Source organism: the organism of the source record quoted next (assembly GCF_019968985.1).
Source record: "MAG: Porospora cf. gigantea B chromosome Unknown PgB_NODE_196_length_29657_cov_119.325, whole genome shotgun sequence".
NCBI classification, from domain to species: domain Eukaryota; phylum Apicomplexa; class Conoidasida; order Eugregarinorida; family Porosporidae; genus Porospora; species Porospora cf. gigantea B.
In genome coordinates this window covers 1-18012 of record NW_027178776.1, presented here as the reverse complement: position 1 = coordinate 18012, position 18012 = coordinate 1, and the positions used below count along the sequence as shown (strand labels likewise).

Here is an 18012-nt window from a genome sequence, read left to right as displayed (position 1 = left end):
TCATTTATGCATTCATACGTAACTAGACAATGCACGTTCAAAGCACTCGAGCTTCGCGGTCTCGGCCTTCACCTAGACCTTCCATATCCTCTGCCACCTCCAAGCTTGGCGGTGTGCGCAACGAGTAGATGCCCCAGCCAGCCAAACCTGCCACTAGAACGCCGCCTACGACGGAGGCGATAATCACAGGGTGCAGCCAGGGACGAGAGGCAGACTCTGTAGTCGATGTGGTCGATGTGCTAGTGGTGGGTTCTGTTGTGGGTGGGCCCGTGCTTGGGGCTGTTGTGGGTGGGCCCGTGCTTGGGCCTGTTGTCATTGGGCCTGTTGTCATTGGGCCTGTTGTCATTGGGCCTGTGCTTGGCCCTGTAGGCAGTGCGGTGGTCATTGCGGTGGTAGAAGTGGTTGTCAGGCTGCATGTCTTGTCATTGATGTTCTGAACTATCGCATTGGTGAAAGCCTCTCCCACCCCAGCGTAGAATGGGTCTGTCACGATTGCCGTGGGATGCGAAACCTTCATGGTTTTGAAGTGTGGGATCCAGTAATTGTTCACCATAAGTTGATTGAAGGCGTCATTGGCCTTTGCCTGCTGCGGCGTGAAATGCCCTTCTGGAGCGATTGAAGACCACGACAGACTGAAAGCCATGGGCTGCACATCATATTTGCGCAGCGCCTCTCCCACTTGCGACACCGAAGGATAGTCGGTGGTGTCTACGGTGCTGAAGTCGATGCTCGCCAGGTTAAAGGGCTTCGTGACGCGGGCGCAATGCAAGGCTTTGTTGCCGTTTTCGGGTGTCGGCCAGGCGAGGTCATTAAGACAGGGAGTTCTGTCCGCAGTCTTGAAGAAAGTGTCTGTGCCACTCGCTAGGATTCTAACGACGGTGCGGCCCTTGGCGTCGGTGGTTGCACGAGTCCAACCTACTTGGGAATCCGCCATTGTGTAAATCCAGGCGTCAAAGCCGGCCTCTACCTGGTCACCTCCACTGGCCACGCCAGGGTTATCCTTGGTAGGCAATTTCGAGACGAACGTGGAGTAGGGCTCCATCGGGGAGAAGAATCGGTATGCAGTGTCTTGGGAAGGGGTGGTGCCGGGCTTGTCGCTGAAAAGGGTCATGGCCCAGCGCACCTCATCCACTCCAGCGGCGGTGAGGTTGGTCTGTACCTCTTGTGTCCAGGTACCAATGTAGTCGTACCATCCATGGGCAACCACCGCGTTGAAAATCGGTGCGGAGAAATCTTGGACCACCGCGATCTCCACGACGACTGGAGAGCGGCATAGGGCTGTCTCCATGGCGCGACTGCTACGTAGAATAGCGAGAAAAGCGAGATGCGAATGCAATTTCATTCGGTATATGATTCGAAAGGTATCTGCGAAATATTTTTTTCATGAGTTTCGGTGGGTTTCGAGCATGATGCTATGAACTAAACAATGAGGTTGTCTCCAAGGCGAGCGCAACTGCAGAGTGGGGAGATAAGTGAGAAAAGAAAGCGAGATGCGAAAGCCATATTATTTCATGAGATCCGGCGGTTTCAGAGAATGATTTTGAACTAAACAACTGACCAGTCCGACTCAGACTTCTCATGAGCCGTCAGCGATTCAGACGATGCCTGCACGCTTGCCAGTAGCCTCTGCACCTCGCTCATTTGGGACTTAAAGTAGTTTGTTCCGTGACAGAGGATGCCAACAGAGGTGAGAGGGCCTGTTGCGTCGTACACTGTCTGCGCTCGGTTCGCAAACGCATCTGAGTGTGAATAGATTTGGTGCCTCACTGAATTCTTCCCTAAGCTTGATGTGTCTTCCCCATTCACGTCCGAATTCCAGCCGTACATCTTCGATATCTGGTTCAGGTACGTCGGAGTTTCTAATCACATGGATGAGATCCTCCAGGTGTACTGAATGGTCCTCAGAGTTCTGTGAGAGCTCTTTTGTTGCTGGCGCCGCTGAGGCCAGTTGAGCGAGGAACGAACTCAGTTCGGGAAGGAAACCAGCGGACTTCAGCAGGCAATGCAATAACGTTGCGGCCAGAATCGACAGGCCTGATACATGCAGGTGGATCAGGTGCAGCTGGATAGCAACCGCACATTCCAGATCCTCCACGATTATAGGGCTGCATCGCGGAAGTGAGGACTTCAGCCTGCACATCGTATGGATGGCCACTGAAAGCAAGCCGGTCTCAGCGAGGGAGGAGTCGGATTCATACTCGGATTCGGATTCGGACTCGGATGTAGGTTGTACGACCGCAACCACAGGAGGCTCTTCTGTGTCGGGTTTTAGGGTGGGGACGTGCATGTATGGATCATCCGGGGATGCTTCCTGAAGAAAGGCATTTCCATCGTAGATCGACATGTCTTGGGGCGTTTTGAAGGGCACTAGGTCAGAGGTCGCGGATTTTAGTTGGATCCACTGCGAAAGATAAGCCGCCACAGAAGCGGAATCCGGTTTTGGGTGCATATTTGTGCTGTCGGTATCGGAAAGTGACTGACTGGACAACGATTGCTCCCCTGAAGCAGCTACAGGGACGAGGAGAAACTCCCCACCACTGGCAGAGGTAGTAGTGGCCCCTTCCTTAGGGGCCGTCCAAGCATCTGGTCCCCCAGGAAATTGGAGACTGGCCTCGAACTCTTGAATGGTGTTATCAGCGCTTGCAGCCTCACTTTGGGAGGAACGGGCAGAATCCGATGTGATTCGACTTCCACTGTTGCCCTCCTCGGGGGTGGCTTCGATCACAGCTGGTAGTTTGACGACACTCTCGACCTCTGCAGGGATGACTGGCACCTCAGGTTCCTGGAAGACCTCTTTGAATACATTGGGGAATGGACATCGAAGGGCTCTGCGTCTCAAAGTCTTCAACACGGCGGCGGACACTCCATACTGAGCGTTCCAAGCCTGAAAGTCTGTCCAGAAGAGCGGAGATCGCTTCGGTATCCGAGCGAACTCACCAGCCTCGGCTATAAACCGCATGCAGTTGGTGATCTCGGGTAGTCTCCACTGATTGTCTGTTGTGAATAAGGTAAACACCAGAACTCGTTGCAGGGCGCACACAACCTCTGAGCATCCGTCATACAACAACAGCCCGCAGACTCGAAGAAAAACAATAGAACTGAATAGCTGTCGACGTCTCCCTCACTGCAATGGAGTCATCTCAGGTAAGGCTGCGCTGCAGCCACCGAGAACGTCGAGCACATCCTTGCAAAACTGTCTTCTGTCCGGTGTCATACAGACTTTCTGCTTCGCAGCGAGGTCAAGGAGTCGTTGGCAAATGGAAGGTGACCACTTCAGGCTCACCCAGAACGGTCGCCAATGGCGAGTAACGTTAGGTTTGTCTAAGGCCCAGATGACGTCGGAAGGTACCCCGGCATGTTCGTCTTCTGGCTCTGGCAGCCCTGTTCCACAAGACCGGAAGAGCAGCTTCTGCATCCAGGACTCCGTATCCACCGGAAAAAACACATTGTCGACAGGAATTGACGAGAACGGCATAGATAAGGTTTTTTAAAAAATACAATCTTAACTCAACAACTGCGAGTGCAATTTTCGAAGGAGTGAGTCTCGGAATCTGGTCTCCGCGTCCTCGAAGGTTGTTATAGCCATTTTGTGGCTTGACAGAAGACTACTCATGGCCTGTTGAACAGATTGAGATTCCCAACCGAACACAATTTTAGTGTTGAATTCGGCGGCGATGCAATGCAAGTGTCGTCGGTGCGATCCAACTGCAGTACCCAGATTCAAGCTGAAGTTCTGTAGGAGCTGTAGGGCGTCGAGACTGAGCCGGACGACACTGTCGACGTCTCTTCCGAAAATCAAATGGCGTCCTTGGAATCCAACCATTCCTCGTTCCCAGACGCAGACTCGCTTAGGATCCACAGGCCGCGATTTCGATGCCAGCTGTTTGCGGTATACCGTGCGGTCATCCACCCAGTCCGATGGCCCTAATGCTACTAGGCAAGGGACTAGGAATGCTGGTGAGGGTTGTAACATGAGTGGCACATCTCCGTTCACCAGAATAAAAGAGTCGTTCCAGGTTGCGAACGCGTGGAGGCCTGGCCCAAGACAGAACCTGGAAGTAGATGTTCGAAGTACAGGGTGGAGGGCAAAACCGCCAGATGCATCGGAAGGGACACTGTTCATCAGCGACCGAAGGAAGCTGTCTCGGCCAAGCCAGCTGCTGCTGTGAGGAGACAAATGGATCAACAGTGGCGGTTGATGTTTGAAGTACACCAACAGCAGTGGTGTTACTGCTGGAGCGATCACAGCAGCAACATCAGCCTGAGAGAAGTTCAGCTGCACGATGGGGACGAGATTGGGGTTTGAAGGGCAATGGCAAATTTCGCAGGCGACCGCGAAGAAGTGCTCGGACCTGTCACGGTTCTTGGTGCCATTCTGGAAGGTGATGAAGAACCACTCCCCCCCTGATAGAACTAGGAAGTATGGCACAGGACTTGGGAGCTGGCTGTGCCCCATGGCGGTTATGTCCGTCAGCGCCGCAGCTGTGGCCCAGGTTATAGGGATGCTCTGACGTTCGGCAGACCTCTGCTGTGATGCCAAACTAAGATCCGGTGTGGAGCGTGCCTCGTGCAGCAGGTTCTGGGCCGTCTTCGCCAAGTAAGCCGGCAAAGTTGTGCAGGGAAAGTACAGGTACTCCATCAAATCGGCAGTGAGAACTGGACGACTGGGGTTTGGATGTTGCACATTGATGAGGACTCGGAAGGGATCACTCACAGCTGAGTGGCCTCGAGCCTCCGGGAAGGCGTTAAAGGGGAACTCATTTTGGTCCTCTGTTGGAGGCGCCTCTGAGGGTTCGATGTCCACCTTGAATCTTGCCGCTTTCAACTCAGGCTTCACCACTTCATCTGCCGGAAGCGACGTTGATGGTTGCGAACTCACAGACCACTGGGCTGGTAGAAGTGTCAGGAGAGAGGAAGGATTCACAGTCAGCATTGGATTCAGCCCCTTATCTTTGATATCGGGCATAGTCCGTTCGTAGCCTCGGTGCGTGAGAAGCTAGTATCAAATCCCCAGTGCACACACCTCCACCTCTTCCTCAAGCGCTGCTTTCTCACACTTGAGCAGCTCGACCTCCTGAATATGGCGCCGAAAACTCAAGTTGACGTCAGTGCTGGCGCTACGCTCCAGTTCAGTTACCGTCTCATCGAATCTCTCTTTAGTCATTTGGAGGTATTGCTCCGTTCTGGCCTGCGAAGTTTGAGACTCGATAAGGGAGTTGGTGAGGCTAGTGATGGACGACTGCATCATTACGGCCCCAACCCATCACCTGATATCTCTCTTCACGGTTCTTCAGCAGCGCCTCCACCTCCAGCTGCTGCTCTGCAGTTCCGTTGTAGTTCTCGAGCAGAAGTACAAACAGGTGGGCTAAAGGCATCTCAAGAAGGGTCTCATTGACCTGCGTTTCGTTGACATCGATGACTTCGTCAGCGTTGTACACCACAGTCTCCTCCCTGGTCGTCATAGAGGAAAGCCGCGCTAGTATTAGACGGTAGAAGCTCATACCCAAGGCTCCAACCCAGATCCCATCAGTGTGCTGACTGAAAGCTTCCGCGATTTCAAGCCAGCCGGCTTCATCTAAGAAACGGTGGCTGAATTCAGCGAAGGTTCGCCTGACGTGGGCGGCATCCAGGTCGTCTGAAGAGCGGAATTCTCGGAAGATGTCAATAATGCTCGGGATTGCACTTCTGAAAGATAGAGGAGTCAGCATGAGCCTCTTTTGTTGGTATCCGACCATGGCGGATGGGTGACCACCTGGCTGAACTGCGCCGTTCCAGGGAGGCAACGGGTCGGTGAGAGGTTGTAGCAACGCGTCTCGGAAAGTTTCTAATGTGCCTATTGCATCTTCCGGCTCCTTCACTTTGAACGCCCTGTTCAAATCTCCTACTAGAGAGTCGAAGGGTCCACTTTGCGGAACACTGACGCAGCATCCGCATAACCTCCAAAGACTGAAGAAATCGCCATCCACGCAATCGTCATCCGCTGTGGACGATTCATCTGAGTCCGGCAACTCCACAGCCATCAAAGAATAGCGCAAGGATATTAACCGAGGGAATTGCGTTCTGGGCTCTTGGGTAGTCTGTCGCCGAAGTGGTTTCTGTCTGCCAAGAAATGTGCTTTGAATGAATCTAAACAAAATGGTGGTCAGCCCATGAATGTCCAACAGGGCACGGCCACCTGCCTCCAAATCCAGTTGGACTCCTGGAGTTGACGGCTTTATCGCGCCCAGCAGTAGAGTTGGCATGGGGCTACTGGCAACCCTCATAGAACAGCTACAGAGCACACTCATGATATCAGGGAGCAGGGATGACACCACAAAACGGCGACAGGACTCATCTTTCCCATTCTCCACTTCTTTCCGGAGACTTGTCAATGCGGACCGGTCCCCAAATACCAGCCGTGCCAGCTGCACGGCGCTAACGAGCGCCACGACCCTACGACAGGCCGCCTCTGAATTCATGATTAGAGATGTGGGGTCTGCGAAGGTATCACACCTGATTAATCAACAGATCAACAGCTGTGATGTTGTCACTATTTGTCATTCCGATCACCGTAGGCCTCGCGTCTGTTCAGTGGAGCCAGCAGCATTCGTACCCCCCCACAGAGTGGGAGGAACCCAACGGCAGCCACCTGGATTCATCCTGGTTCCATGGTGACTCCTTCCTCGCAAGCAGCTCTCGCCTATACCCGTCGCAACGAGATGTCTGGTGCCCGAGATGCCCTTTTGGCAACGCGTGCTATCATCTGAACAGGGTCATCAATGGTCCCAACATAAGGGTGATTCGTCGCAACAGTCCCTACGAGTGCGCCAAGGCATGCCGAGAGGTGCGAGGTTGTGGGGCCATATCTTACAAGGTCTTCTCAGGCCAGTGCCATCTGAAGAGCAGACTCGAGGATGTCTCGTCTCGTGATGGCGTCGTCTCTGCCAGCGTGGCATGCGTGCTCGCGGATGGCGCAAACGCGAACTCCGGATGCCTCGAGCATAACACCATGTACTTTGGGTCTCCGATAGCTGTGCTGAGGGCTGATGATCCCGACGAGTGCGCTTCTCACTGCAAATATAACGATAGGTGCCGGTATTTCTCCTTGGTGGAAAGCAGACGGACGTGTACGTTAATGTCTTCGAGGAACCTGGCTACGTATGCTGCCGATGTTGTTTCAGGATCTCGCCATTGCAGCTCCGTCACTACCAGATGGCCGTATCCTACCGGTTCCCCAACCAGCACTCCATCGCAAAGGTCGTGCATCAGCGATAACACCGTTTTCAACGGGTCCGTCCTCAAGAAGGGCCGAGCTAACGACGTTTACGACTGCGCGGTGAAGTGTCGACATCTCTCAGGGTGCAAGAAGTTCTCCTACAACACCAACAACGACTCGTGTCTAATGCTCTCAAACGGACAGAAACAATCGCGACACGGTCGGAAATCCGGGAGTCTGAAGTGCTTATTCGGCTCGAAATGCTTTGAACAGCGAACGGACTTTACGGGGAACGACATTGATTCGACGAGCGCGGCGTCTGTTGAAGCGTGCGCGGCTGAATGCGAGAATCGCAGGCGGTGCCAGTTTTTCACGTACGATAAGTCAGGCCAATGCTACCTGAAAACGTCAGATGCTGGCAGGAGATCGCGACGAGGTGCCACTTCTGGGTCTACGAACTGTCTGTTTGATGGGAAATGCAAGGAACGTCTTTTGCCAGGAGTGCAGCTCCGGAGTGATGATGGCTCAAAGGCGTCTGCGGACACCGTCTTGGAATGTGCCCAAGCCTGCAACGCGTCCCGATCTTGTAAGGCATTCACCTTCCGATTGGAGAGGGGTGCCTGCTTTTTGAAGAAGTCGGTTAACAGAAACGGCGTCAAGCAGAACTCTGACGCTGTTTCTGGTTTTTCGTGCAAGTAAATAAAACGACAATCCGATATCCGTAAATGTAGCGGTTCGTATAAAAAGGCACGAAGGTGACCAATTCGTATGAAAAGTCTCGAAAGGTTCTCTCAGATCTTTACACCTCAATAATTCTTTCAAATGAACTTTATGACCATCGCTAGTGCGGTCATTCTTCCTGTACTCTCTTTGATTGTGGCGCTGTGTCTGCTGCTCGGACTTGTGTTCCAGAAGGCTGCGTTTCGCATCAGACCGGGCCGACCACCACAGACGGCAACAAAAAGGCGGTTGGGATTCATCGGCGGAGCATGGAGCCTCATTGGAGCATGTGGAGGGGTTGCATTGGTGGTATTTCGAGGATGGGCTTTGGTGCTGCCGATTGTGATTGGACTGCTCCTGTTCTCTCCTGGATTCTTACGATTAGTGGAACCCGTTTCGCTCGGTCGAGCCCAAGCAATCTACTTCCTGCAGCTTGCTATCATTGTAGCGTCTGCGCAGGTGTTCGATTTTAACTTCGACGTTGAGGTGCCATACATGGTCCGAGCTGTCGCTTTAGCCTTGATCGCGACTTTCTGGGTTCCCGCGGTGGTTTGCTCGTGGCTGCTGGAGCCGTCAGGAGAGGCTGATGCCATTTGCTTGGCAGATTCATGGCTGTCTGCCCCTCAGATGCTGCCTCTTGCTCGGCGGTTCTCCACACGACGCAGAAGTGAGCTGACGGTTTTTAGGGTCCGTGATGACCCGCAACATCAAAGATGCGTTCCTGCTGTGCTTGTCGCTAGCATCGGGTTCCAAGTGGGCTGTACGCTTGCTTTTTTGCTCCTAACGCAAAAGGAGAGCTCTCCACCTCAATTCGCAGGCGCGCTCGTTTCTCTGACGTTGGACGGAATTCTGGCTCATAGAACTGTCCTGTACCTCTTCTCCGTATCGTGTGTGCTGGACCTGAGCATGATGACCTTCGCCTGCTTCTTTAGTGCCCTTTTGGTGTTCACAGCCATAGAACATCATCCAACTGGGATTGTCGGAGTGGTTCCAGTGGTAGCTACTTGCCTAGCGAAGTGTCTGGAACGGGTCTTGAGACTCAAGAAGGAGAACCCGTGCTGCGTAGAGGAGTCATCAACGCTGGTTAATGAGAAGCTGTCCAGGGATATGGACATAGTGCAATGAGAAGAATGCTAGATACGATTTGAAGTTGTGGTTTTATGGAACAGTCATTCCCTGTTTGAAGAAATATCAAATGTTGACCTTTTAACCGCTCGCTACGTTCAGTTAGGCCCGTAATCGTTTCACCGCCCTCTCGACGTCCTCATCACTGGACTCTATCAGGCTGACGACGTAGGCATCGAGTTCCGATCGGCGAAGGATTTTCCTGGGCGCTTCCTGGCTCGTGTACTCCAGCGACTGCCATGCAGTCTTGAATGGCTGGTCAGCAGTGATATCCTCGATTGATGGCGGCGCATCCTGGGGCGTGTGGTAGATAGTTGGGGGGTCGTCAGTGTCGGAGCAGGCGTCGGTGAGGCCCCCTTTGAAGGTGACTCGGCTTTTCACCCAACATCTCCAGTAATCATCCACGAGGCATAGGGGGCACTCGACCTTCTTGTCGGGCACCAGCGTGGAGGACTGCCTTGCCAAACACACTGGATGAAAGGCCCCACTGCACTCGCGACATCGGAGAACGGGACGCTGTGTGCCCTTGGAGGCGTTCTCACCTCCACGAGGAAATCGTTGCCGCAGGCCACACATGCAGAATTTGGCTCGAAGCCTGCTTCGAACTCCACCTCTGGCCAACCTTCTAACATGGCCTCGAAGCTGGCTTCGTATACCTCCACGAGAGGCCACGTGTCAACTAATTGTGCGGATTGACATTTTCGGAAGGCTACTCTGGCGGACTCCTCCAAAATCCACACGTTGAGCCCCAAGGCACGGAATTTTGGAGAAGCTAGGAGACGAATGCAGTTCTCAATGTTCGCCGAGAAGCTCTTCCGCTTCTTGGGACTGGTGGTGAAAAGACGACTCCTCCGTGGGTTGTTCACTGTGTCAACAGCCGTGACGCCCCACATGCCCATTCAAATTGGAGAGCCTGCACTGTGGACATGAAACCGGACACGACCAGGGTCATCATCCATGGCCGACTCTTAGCTGTCTTTCTTGCGCCTCCTTTGATCTCCCGATTGTGCTGCCGCAGCCGCCGCTTAGGCTGGTTCGTGAAACCTATGTACGATGTCTCTGGACGGTTGACAGACTGAAGGATGTAGACTCCTAACGCCATCAAAAGTTCGAATTGCCTGAACAATACTGCTGTGCCCTCAGCAAAGTGGTTGACTATCACTAATATTCAGTGAAAAATCAGACGATGCGGAGAATAGACTACCTCTTGGGCGTCAAGGGTGAGTGCATCCACAGCTCGGAACCCAGGCAGTCCCAAGCGGAATCTGGTAGTGTTCTTCTCGCTGACCTACCTTTCCTACTCCGTCATGTACGTCTCTCGAAAAGTTTTCTCGATTGCTAAGCCTTTCATCAAGGTTGACGGCTCCCTCTATCCCCCGGTGGACTCACACGCGCTCGGCCTGATTGACACCATGTTCCTTGGCAGCTATGCTGTTTTTCAGGTGCTGCTGCCGTCGTTGGCTCCTCGGATTGGCACCAAGAAGTTGCTGGTTACATGTTTCACTGTTGCAGCAGTCTTCTGCCATCTTTTTGGCGTCGCTCGTGAGCCAGCCCAATTCTCGCTGTGTTGGCTGATTGAAGGTGTTGCCCATGCACCTGTCTTCGCTTTGCTCTTAGATGTCCTCAGCCCCCATATTCCGGTCACCAGCAAGTCGACCTATCTGGGGATTTGGTCCACATGCCAGCAACTTGGAAGTGTGCTGTCGACGTTGTTCTCTGCGTACATCTGCGGCCACTATGGCTGGCGTAGCGCTTTCTTGTTTGCAGCAGTCCTTACCCTTTTGAATGCCAATGCTCTCTATTTCTGGCTACCCTCTGACACAGCCATGAAGCCTTCCAAGTCTGAAGCAGGTATCGAGCTCCATCGACTGGACGCAGAGGCACCAACTGAGCTGGTACCACCGCCACCCCCTGCTACCCTTCTCGAAACCTTCCAAGTAACCAACATTGTTCATTGTTCCTTCGCCTACTTCACTACGAAGCTGACCCGCTATGGGCTTCTGTTTTGGCTGCCGTACTTCCTCGCTGAGCATTTTGGGCTCTCACCGGAGCCTGCAGGCTACGCGTCAATTCTCTTCGACATTGGCGGCGTCGTCGGTGCAGTCTTCGCTGGTCGAGTTGCTGACGAGTATTTCGGAAAGCGGTGTTTGACTGTGGCGATGCTGGCTATGGTGATGTCGTGCTGCTGCCTGTTCGTGCTGGCTTTCCTCTGCACCCTTCCTGTTGCATCGGATTATGTTACGCAGTTGGTGCTCTCTGTGGTGATCGTCACCGGTTTCTTTATTGCCGGCGCGGACACGTTACTGGGGGCGTCCAGTCCGTCTGTTGTTTTGGAACGCTACAAGCCATCAGGTGCATCAGATGGCAAACCATCCCCGGCGTTGACGACTGCAGCAGGCATTGTCAACGGTCTAGGTTCGTTCGGAGGCACCTTACAAGGCATTCTGTGCCCTCTGATCACCCAAACGTGGGGGTGGCACGGATTCTTCTTCTTCCTGGCTGTGTCAGGTCTAGTAGGGGCGGTTGCCTTGGTGCCTTCTGTGAGGATTGATTACTTCACAAGGGGGATTACAAGCTAATGTGTGCGAAAATTCACTAAAACTGACTGATGGACGAGTCTCAACGAAAGAGCATTCATGGACTTCTGACACGCACCAAGCTATGCCACCATATGATGACCACAGGCCAGTGCTCTCGTGGAGAGAACTGTGGCTTTGCACACTCAGAGGCGGAGTTGCGGACGCCTCCGAACTTAGGTGAATTTCATGGTGCATACGGATGCAGAGAAGACCCGTATGTGTCAAAGGTACAAGAATGGGACTTGTCCTGATGGAGATGACTGCAGATTTGCGCACTCGCAGCGTGACCTCCGTATCACCGACTTCTTCTACAAGACGAAGGCTTGCCATCAGTGGCGGAAGGGAAAATGCACACAAGGCGACAACTGTCGGCATGCCCATGGCCACCAGGATATACAGCGCCATAAGAGCGTGAGCGTGGATCCGCTGCCGCCGACGCATTTAGGGGCGTCGAAGAGCATGGAGGTGTCCTCGCCTCGACGGGCGGTTCGGACCCGTCGCGATTCCGTGGGCAGCTACGAAGGAGACCCTGATGCTTACCCTCCGCAGGGTTTCCCTGCACATGAGAGTCCACCTTCGTTGTCTCGTCAGGACACACACATGGAGTATTCCGACTCACAACCCTCCTATGAGAAGCATGACACCTATGGGGAACCCGTGCAGTATCCTCACGACTACTACACCATGGGGTCTCCAACGTTTAGCCCTAGCGCGCAGAGTTATTTCATGGTGGGGCTCAGGGCACTCTTCACACAGTACACTCCTCCGGCACCTGCCGCGTATTTACCTGCTCAGCTCTCAACTGAGCAGCTCCTGGGGAAAGTATCACACGGCGTGACTAATGCACAGATGGCGCTGAAACAGCTGGCGCTGACCATATTGGAGGCCTACGAGTCTAAGGTTGATGAGGCAACTATTAAGGAGACATTGCAGCCGCTTTCCCACTGCGTTACACCCTACATCTCCATGTTTCAGCCGGAGTCTCGCCCTACGACCACACACTCCGATGGGCCCGCCAACCTTCAGCTGCCGCCTGCAGCTTTCAACAACGCCCGGCAGGAGTACAATGACAGCATGACGAGTCCGCTGGCTCGGGCCGCCCAGACTGTGGCGAGCCTCCCACAACTGTACCCATTACAGCCAGCGTATCCGCTGTCACCGGTGGTGAGCCCCATCATGAGCTCGGTGCACATGGCAAGCCCAACATCGGCAGCAGTACCCAGCATGCGTAATCTAGGCGCCGGAGTTATGCAAGCGATATCCACTCATGAGCTCCCACCATCATCGCTCATGCCCCCTTGTGTGTTCATGGTGCCTAGCCCATTGATGACTGTGATGCCCTCCCCGCTGCCAAGCGAAAGAGGTGAATGATGTTCAAAATCACGCGAAACCCTTAGCGATCAATCTTGTTATCTTCGCCAGCACGTGCAACGACACGACACTGGTCATGAAAACGAGGGCACCGAGAAAGACTTGGGTTGCGGTTCTGTGTTAGCTCACCCGCGGTTTCTCACACTTTATAGGCGTGAGTGGACTCCAACCAAAGCATGGGCATTCCGCTAGCGCTTGCAGTAGGTCGTGAACGAGGCTCGGATTTCTGTGCTGGACGTCTACGATTGACACGCGATCCACCGATCTTCTCTGCAGGTTGCGCCTGGATGACTCAGCCTTCAGTCTCTCACCATCCGCTGTTAATTTGATTAATTCGGAACGACTTCACTTATGACTTTTACGGAGCAATAGACTCCACAAGTTCATTTAACGGAAAGTCTTCCGAGTGCGCTGTGACGTTGCTGACCAGCTCAGGCGGCACTAGTCGCATAAGCACTGGTCTGGCTCCCAGTCGTCTTAGACCTTCTTTCACTCGGTTCACGACAATAGACTTATCGACCTGTGGTTGTGACGAGAAGTATTGGTCAAGCTTCAGATACTGAGGGTCAGAGGCGTATCCCAGCACATGCGCCTCCGACTGTCGCCTCCAAGTGGGCAGCTTACTTGATCGTCGCTCAAGGCTGCTGAAGAGGTGATGCTCCAGGACGAGATTTTTCGAACGCATAATTTGCTTCTTGTCAGGGCACGCGTGCACCCAGGGCCGTGCACAACCAGTAGTAATTCCCAGCAACCGCCCCAGAGGTGGTTGCCTCCGAAGTATCAGGTTGTGAAGAGACTTCCCGTTCGTCGTGAGCCACGAGGGTGGCGGGCAAGCTGAGCAGTTCAAAAGAGGACCGAGTTCCTCCTTCAGTCTGAGCAGACCGTGTTTGGATGTGTCCACTTCAACTCCTGCTGTTTGCTGTTCGACCAACAATGGATACGTAAGCCCGGTGAACGGCAAAGAATACCGCTGGCGGAAATCGCGCCTCAGGCGCTGTTGAAGTTCGTTGTGATCGTACAGAGGCTCGTACGGCTGAGCATCTCTGGGGTCGAACGTCAGTGAGACCTCGCCGTTGTCCTCATTGGGCTGGACTTCCACGTGAGGATTCCAGAGCTGTCGTCAACGCCCCAAACACCCTACGCGACCACCTGAACCAATTACCTTTGGCGGAATATAAAGCGACCCCACGCTCGCCATCAACGAGGCAGACCTGTGTGCTGAGATCGACGGGGCTCACATCGCGAATCCTTCGGCGGCCATAGCTTCGGGGATCGTCTTCCGCGCCAGCCGCGGAGCTACGAACTCGTCAACGTCCACGTGCAGCAAGACGTCAAACGTCTGCTTGTACTTGTCAATGGCCCAGCGTAGGGCCCAGGGCTGAGAAAGTCGGTGATGGTCCCTAGAGGACTCATGCAACTCCGCAGCAACGTGACCATAGAAGCTCTCAGGAAACGCCAGTGCTTGCGAAGGCAGGACTTCAAGATACTGGGGAATGCCGTTATCCTTGTACAGCAAGCTCAACAGCATCACCGCTGCTGCGTCCCGTTTCAGGTCCTCATTTGAGCCGGGATAGACCTCAGTGAACACTAGCACTCGAGAGGCGCCTTGTGCTCTGTAATATTCCAGCCATTCAGGTAACAATGCACTCTCATTGGACAGTTTCGTGACGACGGCAAGAGATGGGAGTCTGCCTCTGATGCTCATGACGAGCAGTCGGACGCAACACAGCACAATCAGGCCCATAGACAGCTTCCTAACCGACGCCATAATCAGTAGTTAAGGGTGTTACGTGAGCGTCATTCAAATAAGTGCACCCCAGTCTATCTTAGCTGCCGTGGGACTTCAAGATACTGAGAACACCAATACTTGGTCAGCCGTATGAATGATCCCAGCAGGAATTCACAGAATCCAGTCATTGTGCATGAGGCCCTCGGTACTAATCGCGGTTGCCGCCGCTACGAAGCGCCGAGATTTCATTGTGAACTGGGACGAAATATGCTTGGCTGCCGCCTCTATGCCCTTGGAGGATCTGTATGGCGTTGTCAATGTGTTCACTGGTCGACAGTCTAAAGGCTTTTCCCTAAATGCGAAGCAGAATCACGCGATTTCAGAGCTCGCCAAATTTTCTGAGGTCAGAGGGCGGCGGCTGAATTCGTGGGAAACGGCGAATGTCGAGGATCTCTCAAATCAGTTTGCGAAGAAGCTAGAAGCGGGTCGTTCGCCTAGAGGTAAGTACTCCCTGAAGAGCATCGAAGCCACGGACATTCATAACAACCGGGATAAGGTGATGGGGGCCGCGTTGGCAGGTGTAAGCCTCTTGACCAACTCAAACGACCTCCCAGAGGAGATCGCCCCCAGCTACCTGAAAAACTTGGTCGTTGATGTGGTACCTGCCGCCAACCTTCAGAAGCTAATGCGGGTGCTGGTCGATGTACTGCCATGTGTTCGCAGCGCTGAGGTAGCTACGGAAAAACGAGTGTACAAGTCTGTTCGGAGTGTTGAGGCGGAGTGGGACTCAGCTAAGTCACCTGTTGACTGGAACGCGATTGCCGGTGACTTCCAGGATCCTTTGGCCCGGGTGCAGTGGTTTATGGGGAGCAAGAAGCAAGGTGACTTGACCAATGTAGGGATGAACTGGGTTGGAGTCTGGCAAGCAATGGATGCCTTGCCAGTGCCGGCACCTATTGACGTGGCTGTTGTCGACAGCGAATGCGCAATTGGGACGGATATTGACTTTCGCTGGACTCCAAGCAAAGATTGTGATTACAACCAAGCCGACTCAGATGGTGATGGGCTGGTAGACAACTGCCAGGGATGGGATTTCGCTGATAACGACAATGACACCCATGGGGGTTCGCCCCACTACCACGGAACGGACGTTGCCGGCCTCATCGCGTCGCGAAGCAACGATAACAAGGGTTTAACGGCCACGTGTCGCCATTGCCGAGTGCACTGCCTGAAAATTGCAACTGATGACGGCTGGATGCCTATTTCGCCTATGCTAGCCGCGCTCGACTTTCTGCTTGAGAACTCAGATACGTTTCGCATCTCTAACCATTCATACGGCGGTGTGGAACCCAGTCAGGCCGAGCTGGACGCTATCACAAAGCTTCACCAAGCGGGCCATGTCTTCATCACCGCCAGCGGCAACGAAGGGTGCAATATTGCCGAGGGACCATGCACCTCCTACGGCTTCACAGTTGACGGATCCTACCCTGCTATGTATAATGTGCCCAACATCATTTCTGTCGGGGCGACTGACTATACGGGGCGACCGGCGTGGTTCTCCAATCTAGGTCAGGGAGTATCGCATGTATTTGCTCCTGGACAGGAAATCGCCATGTCATCCTCCGAAATCGGCGGCGAGAGGTTCAATGATGGCACATCCTTCTCTGCACCGTTGGTTGCCGCTGCGGTTGCCAACGCGTGGTCAATGTTCCCACACTTCCCACACGATCAATTGCGGGAGGCAGTGATATCCAGTGCACCCTACAATCGTATCCGACCGAATGAGGGCAACTCGGGGATTCTCGACGCCGCCGAGCTCATTCGAAGACTCCAGTCGAGCGTGACCACCACCACCCGCTTCCCTACTCTTCCCACATATTTGGCACCAACCACATCGATGGACACAGTGACTACAACCGTCGCCGTCACGTCTGACGTGTCTGCAGAATCTCATGTGAGCGACTCCGGAGATAACCTCACGACTGACGGGGCCCCCATTTTTGCCTCCGGATTTTCAGCTTTGTTTTTAGCCTTGTTGTGTTTTTTATGCTGAGTGAACTCCAATTTTCTGACGAAAAGGCTCCACATGAAGTCAGAACGTTAAGCACCATCAACTGCACCATCAGCTGCGCTCATCGGTAGACGCACCACAAGAAGATACTATCTAATCTCTATTATGACTAACGCATATGAGTCTGAGTCAGAGTTCAAGTGGGGCCTGTCGGATGCATCGACCACTGACAGCATTGAGCTCAAGGACGAACAGCGCTCGGGCTTCATACCCCATACAGTGGCTACGATGCAAGCTGCCGACCTGCTTATCAACTTGAGTGTGGTCTACTTGCTAAAGGATGAGTTCCATTTGAAACCAGCAGAGCTCACTCTCTTCCAAATGCTGTACCGGCTACCGTGGGCGTTGAAACCCCTGTTAGCCGTGGCGTCTGATGCAACCCGGTGGGGAGTGCTATCTCAGAGAGTGTACATCTGTGTAGCCTCGTCCATATCTACTGTGTGCCTGGTTGTTCTGGGATTCGTTGGTCAAAGATCGCCATGTATGACATGCTCCCTGCTGTTTGCACATTCGCTGGCGTGCGCCATGTGCTCAGCGGTGGGGGAGGGCATGGTTGCCAGCTCAAACGAGACCAAAAGGGACATCTGCTCCTTCTTTGCCATACGCCGCCTAGCATTCGCTATCACGTGGTACGTGTCCGGCCTCTTAATCTTGCACTTCACTCGCAAAGAAACTTTCTTGTTGGCCTCCATGATTCCGCTCAGCGTTTTTGCCGCAGGATTCTTACACTACGAGCCAGCCGTTCCGCGAACTGAACAGTCCATCGAGGACATCCTCAAGCACCAGCGCCTACGGTTGCAAGAGGTTCTACAGGATTCCACCGTCCGAGGCGCGGCGATGTTCATGTTCGCGTTTATGGCCCTGCCATCAAGTGCGACGCCGCTTTTCTACTTCATGACGGACCGGCTACGATTCTCAGCGGAGACTATCGGACGGTTGCAGAGTGTTCAGTGTATTGCGGCTTTGGGGGGGATCCTGTGGTACGCTAAATTCGGTCATCGCGTTGGAATCCGAACGCTGATGTTGTACTCTACTCTGGCTCTGACACCCCTCTCTCTGCTGTCACTTGTTGCCGTGAAGCGGTGGGACATCCAGATGGGAATGCCCGACGAGCTGTTCCTCTCAACCGATCAGATGGCGATCGAAATGATTGCAGAGATTCAGTTCATGCCGCTGCTTGTGTTAGCAGCCAGGCTCTGTCCTAAAGGATTGGAGAGCACGC

General features: G+C 53.7%; 12 protein-coding genes across 21 annotated transcripts; 6 read left to right on the top strand and 6 right to left on the bottom strand.

The window, feature by feature from the left end:
• Positions 1-37: 37 nt before the first annotated feature.
• On the bottom strand, positions 38-1342 carry KVP17_004436 (uncharacterized protein; the record flags this gene model as incomplete). Of its 2 annotated transcripts, none has more annotated exons than XM_068522624.1 (1): positions 38-1342. In XM_068522624.1, the coding sequence occupies one exon, from the start codon at positions 1340-1342 to the stop codon at positions 38-40; it is 1305 nt and encodes a 434-aa protein (XP_068377272.1). The 2 variants fall into 2 exon arrangements, with proteins under 2 accessions (XP_068377272.1, XP_068377271.1); XM_068522623.1 differs by having other exon boundaries at positions 38-1288.
• Positions 1343-1545: 203 nt separating this feature from the next.
• Positions 1546-3475, bottom strand: KVP17_004429 (uncharacterized protein; the record flags this gene model as incomplete). 3 transcript variants are annotated; one of them, XM_068522609.1, is made up of 3 exons in its annotated part: positions 1546-1739; positions 1768-3098; positions 3126-3475. In XM_068522609.1, the coding sequence occupies 3 exons, from the start codon at positions 3473-3475 to the stop codon at positions 1546-1548; spliced, it is 1875 nt and encodes a 624-aa protein (XP_068377257.1). The 3 variants fall into 3 exon arrangements, with proteins under 3 accessions (XP_068377257.1, XP_068377256.1, XP_068377258.1); XM_068522608.1 differs by lacking the exon at positions 3126-3475 and having other exon boundaries at positions 1649-2959; XM_068522610.1 differs by lacking the exons at positions 1546-1739; positions 1768-3098 and having other exon boundaries at positions 3122-3475.
• A 27-nt stretch (positions 3476-3502) lies between these two features.
• Positions 3503-4966, bottom strand: KVP17_004437 (uncharacterized protein; the record flags this gene model as incomplete). Its single annotated transcript, XM_068522625.1, has 1 exon — positions 3503-4966. The coding sequence occupies one exon, from the start codon at positions 4964-4966 to the stop codon at positions 3503-3505; it is 1464 nt and encodes a 487-aa protein (XP_068377273.1).
• Positions 4967-5002: 36 nt separating this feature from the next.
• Positions 5003-6458, bottom strand: KVP17_004441 (uncharacterized protein; the record flags this gene model as incomplete). Of its 2 annotated transcripts, XM_068522633.1 has the most annotated exons (2): positions 5003-5239; positions 5268-6458. In XM_068522633.1, the coding sequence occupies 2 exons, from the start codon at positions 6456-6458 to the stop codon at positions 5003-5005; spliced, it is 1428 nt and encodes a 475-aa protein (XP_068377279.1). The 2 variants fall into 2 exon arrangements, with proteins under 2 accessions (XP_068377279.1, XP_068377278.1); XM_068522632.1 differs by having other exon boundaries at positions 5226-6020.
• A 62-nt stretch (positions 6459-6520) lies between these two features.
• Positions 6521-7894, top strand: KVP17_004438 (uncharacterized protein; the record flags this gene model as incomplete). Its single annotated transcript, XM_068522628.1, has 1 exon — positions 6521-7894. The coding sequence occupies one exon, from the start codon at positions 6521-6523 to the stop codon at positions 7892-7894; it is 1374 nt and encodes a 457-aa protein (XP_068377274.1).
• A 123-nt stretch (positions 7895-8017) lies between these two features.
• Positions 8018-9040, top strand: KVP17_004443 (uncharacterized protein; the record flags this gene model as incomplete). Its single annotated transcript, XM_068522636.1, has 1 exon — positions 8018-9040. One exon carries the CDS (start codon positions 8018-8020, stop codon positions 9038-9040), a length of 1023 nt encoding a protein of 340 aa, XP_068377282.1.
• Positions 9041-9142: 102 nt separating this feature from the next.
• KVP17_004428 (uncharacterized protein) lies at positions 9143-10142 on the bottom strand (the record flags this gene model as incomplete). 2 transcript variants are annotated; one of them, XM_068522607.1, is made up of 3 exons in its annotated part: positions 9143-9556; positions 9583-9905; positions 9932-10142. In XM_068522607.1, the coding sequence occupies 3 exons, from the start codon at positions 10140-10142 to the stop codon at positions 9143-9145; spliced, it is 948 nt and encodes a 315-aa protein (XP_068377255.1). The 2 variants fall into 2 exon arrangements, with proteins under 2 accessions (XP_068377255.1, XP_068377254.1); XM_068522606.1 differs by lacking the exon at positions 9932-10142 and having other exon boundaries at positions 9143-9616.
• Positions 10143-10226: 84 nt separating this feature from the next.
• Positions 10227-11619, top strand: KVP17_004427 (uncharacterized protein; the record flags this gene model as incomplete). Of its 2 annotated transcripts, XM_068522603.1 has the most annotated exons (2): positions 10227-10260; positions 10289-11619. In XM_068522603.1, 2 exons carry the CDS (start codon positions 10227-10229, stop codon positions 11617-11619), a joined length of 1365 nt encoding a protein of 454 aa, XP_068377252.1. The 2 variants fall into 2 exon arrangements, with proteins under 2 accessions (XP_068377252.1, XP_068377253.1); XM_068522604.1 differs by lacking the exon at positions 10227-10260 and having other exon boundaries at positions 10348-11619.
• A 186-nt stretch (positions 11620-11805) lies between these two features.
• On the top strand, positions 11806-12990 carry KVP17_004433 (uncharacterized protein; the record flags this gene model as incomplete). The annotated part of the gene is made up of 1 exon (XM_068522618.1): positions 11806-12990. One exon carries the CDS (start codon positions 11806-11808, stop codon positions 12988-12990), a length of 1185 nt encoding a protein of 394 aa, XP_068377266.1.
• A 358-nt stretch (positions 12991-13348) lies between these two features.
• On the bottom strand, positions 13349-14758 carry KVP17_004431 (uncharacterized protein; the record flags this gene model as incomplete). Of its 3 annotated transcripts, XM_068522614.1 has the most annotated exons (3): positions 13349-14104; positions 14132-14201; positions 14229-14758. In XM_068522614.1, the coding sequence occupies 3 exons, from the start codon at positions 14756-14758 to the stop codon at positions 13349-13351; spliced, it is 1356 nt and encodes a 451-aa protein (XP_068377262.1). The 3 variants fall into 3 exon arrangements, with proteins under 3 accessions (XP_068377262.1, XP_068377263.1, XP_068377261.1); XM_068522615.1 differs by lacking the exons at positions 14132-14201; positions 14229-14758 and having other exon boundaries at positions 13349-13675; XM_068522613.1 differs by lacking the exons at positions 13349-14104; positions 14132-14201 and having other exon boundaries at positions 14225-14758.
• A 154-nt stretch (positions 14759-14912) lies between these two features.
• KVP17_004435 (uncharacterized protein) lies at positions 14913-16772 on the top strand (the record flags this gene model as incomplete). Its single annotated transcript, XM_068522622.1, has 1 exon — positions 14913-16772. The coding sequence occupies one exon, from the start codon at positions 14913-14915 to the stop codon at positions 16770-16772; it is 1860 nt and encodes a 619-aa protein (XP_068377270.1).
• A 123-nt stretch (positions 16773-16895) lies between these two features.
• On the top strand, positions 16896-18012 carry KVP17_004442 (uncharacterized protein; the record flags this gene model as incomplete). Of its 2 annotated transcripts, XM_068522635.1 has the most annotated exon segments (2): positions 16896-17971; positions 17980-17995. In XM_068522635.1, coding segments are annotated over 2 exon segments (1092 nt in total).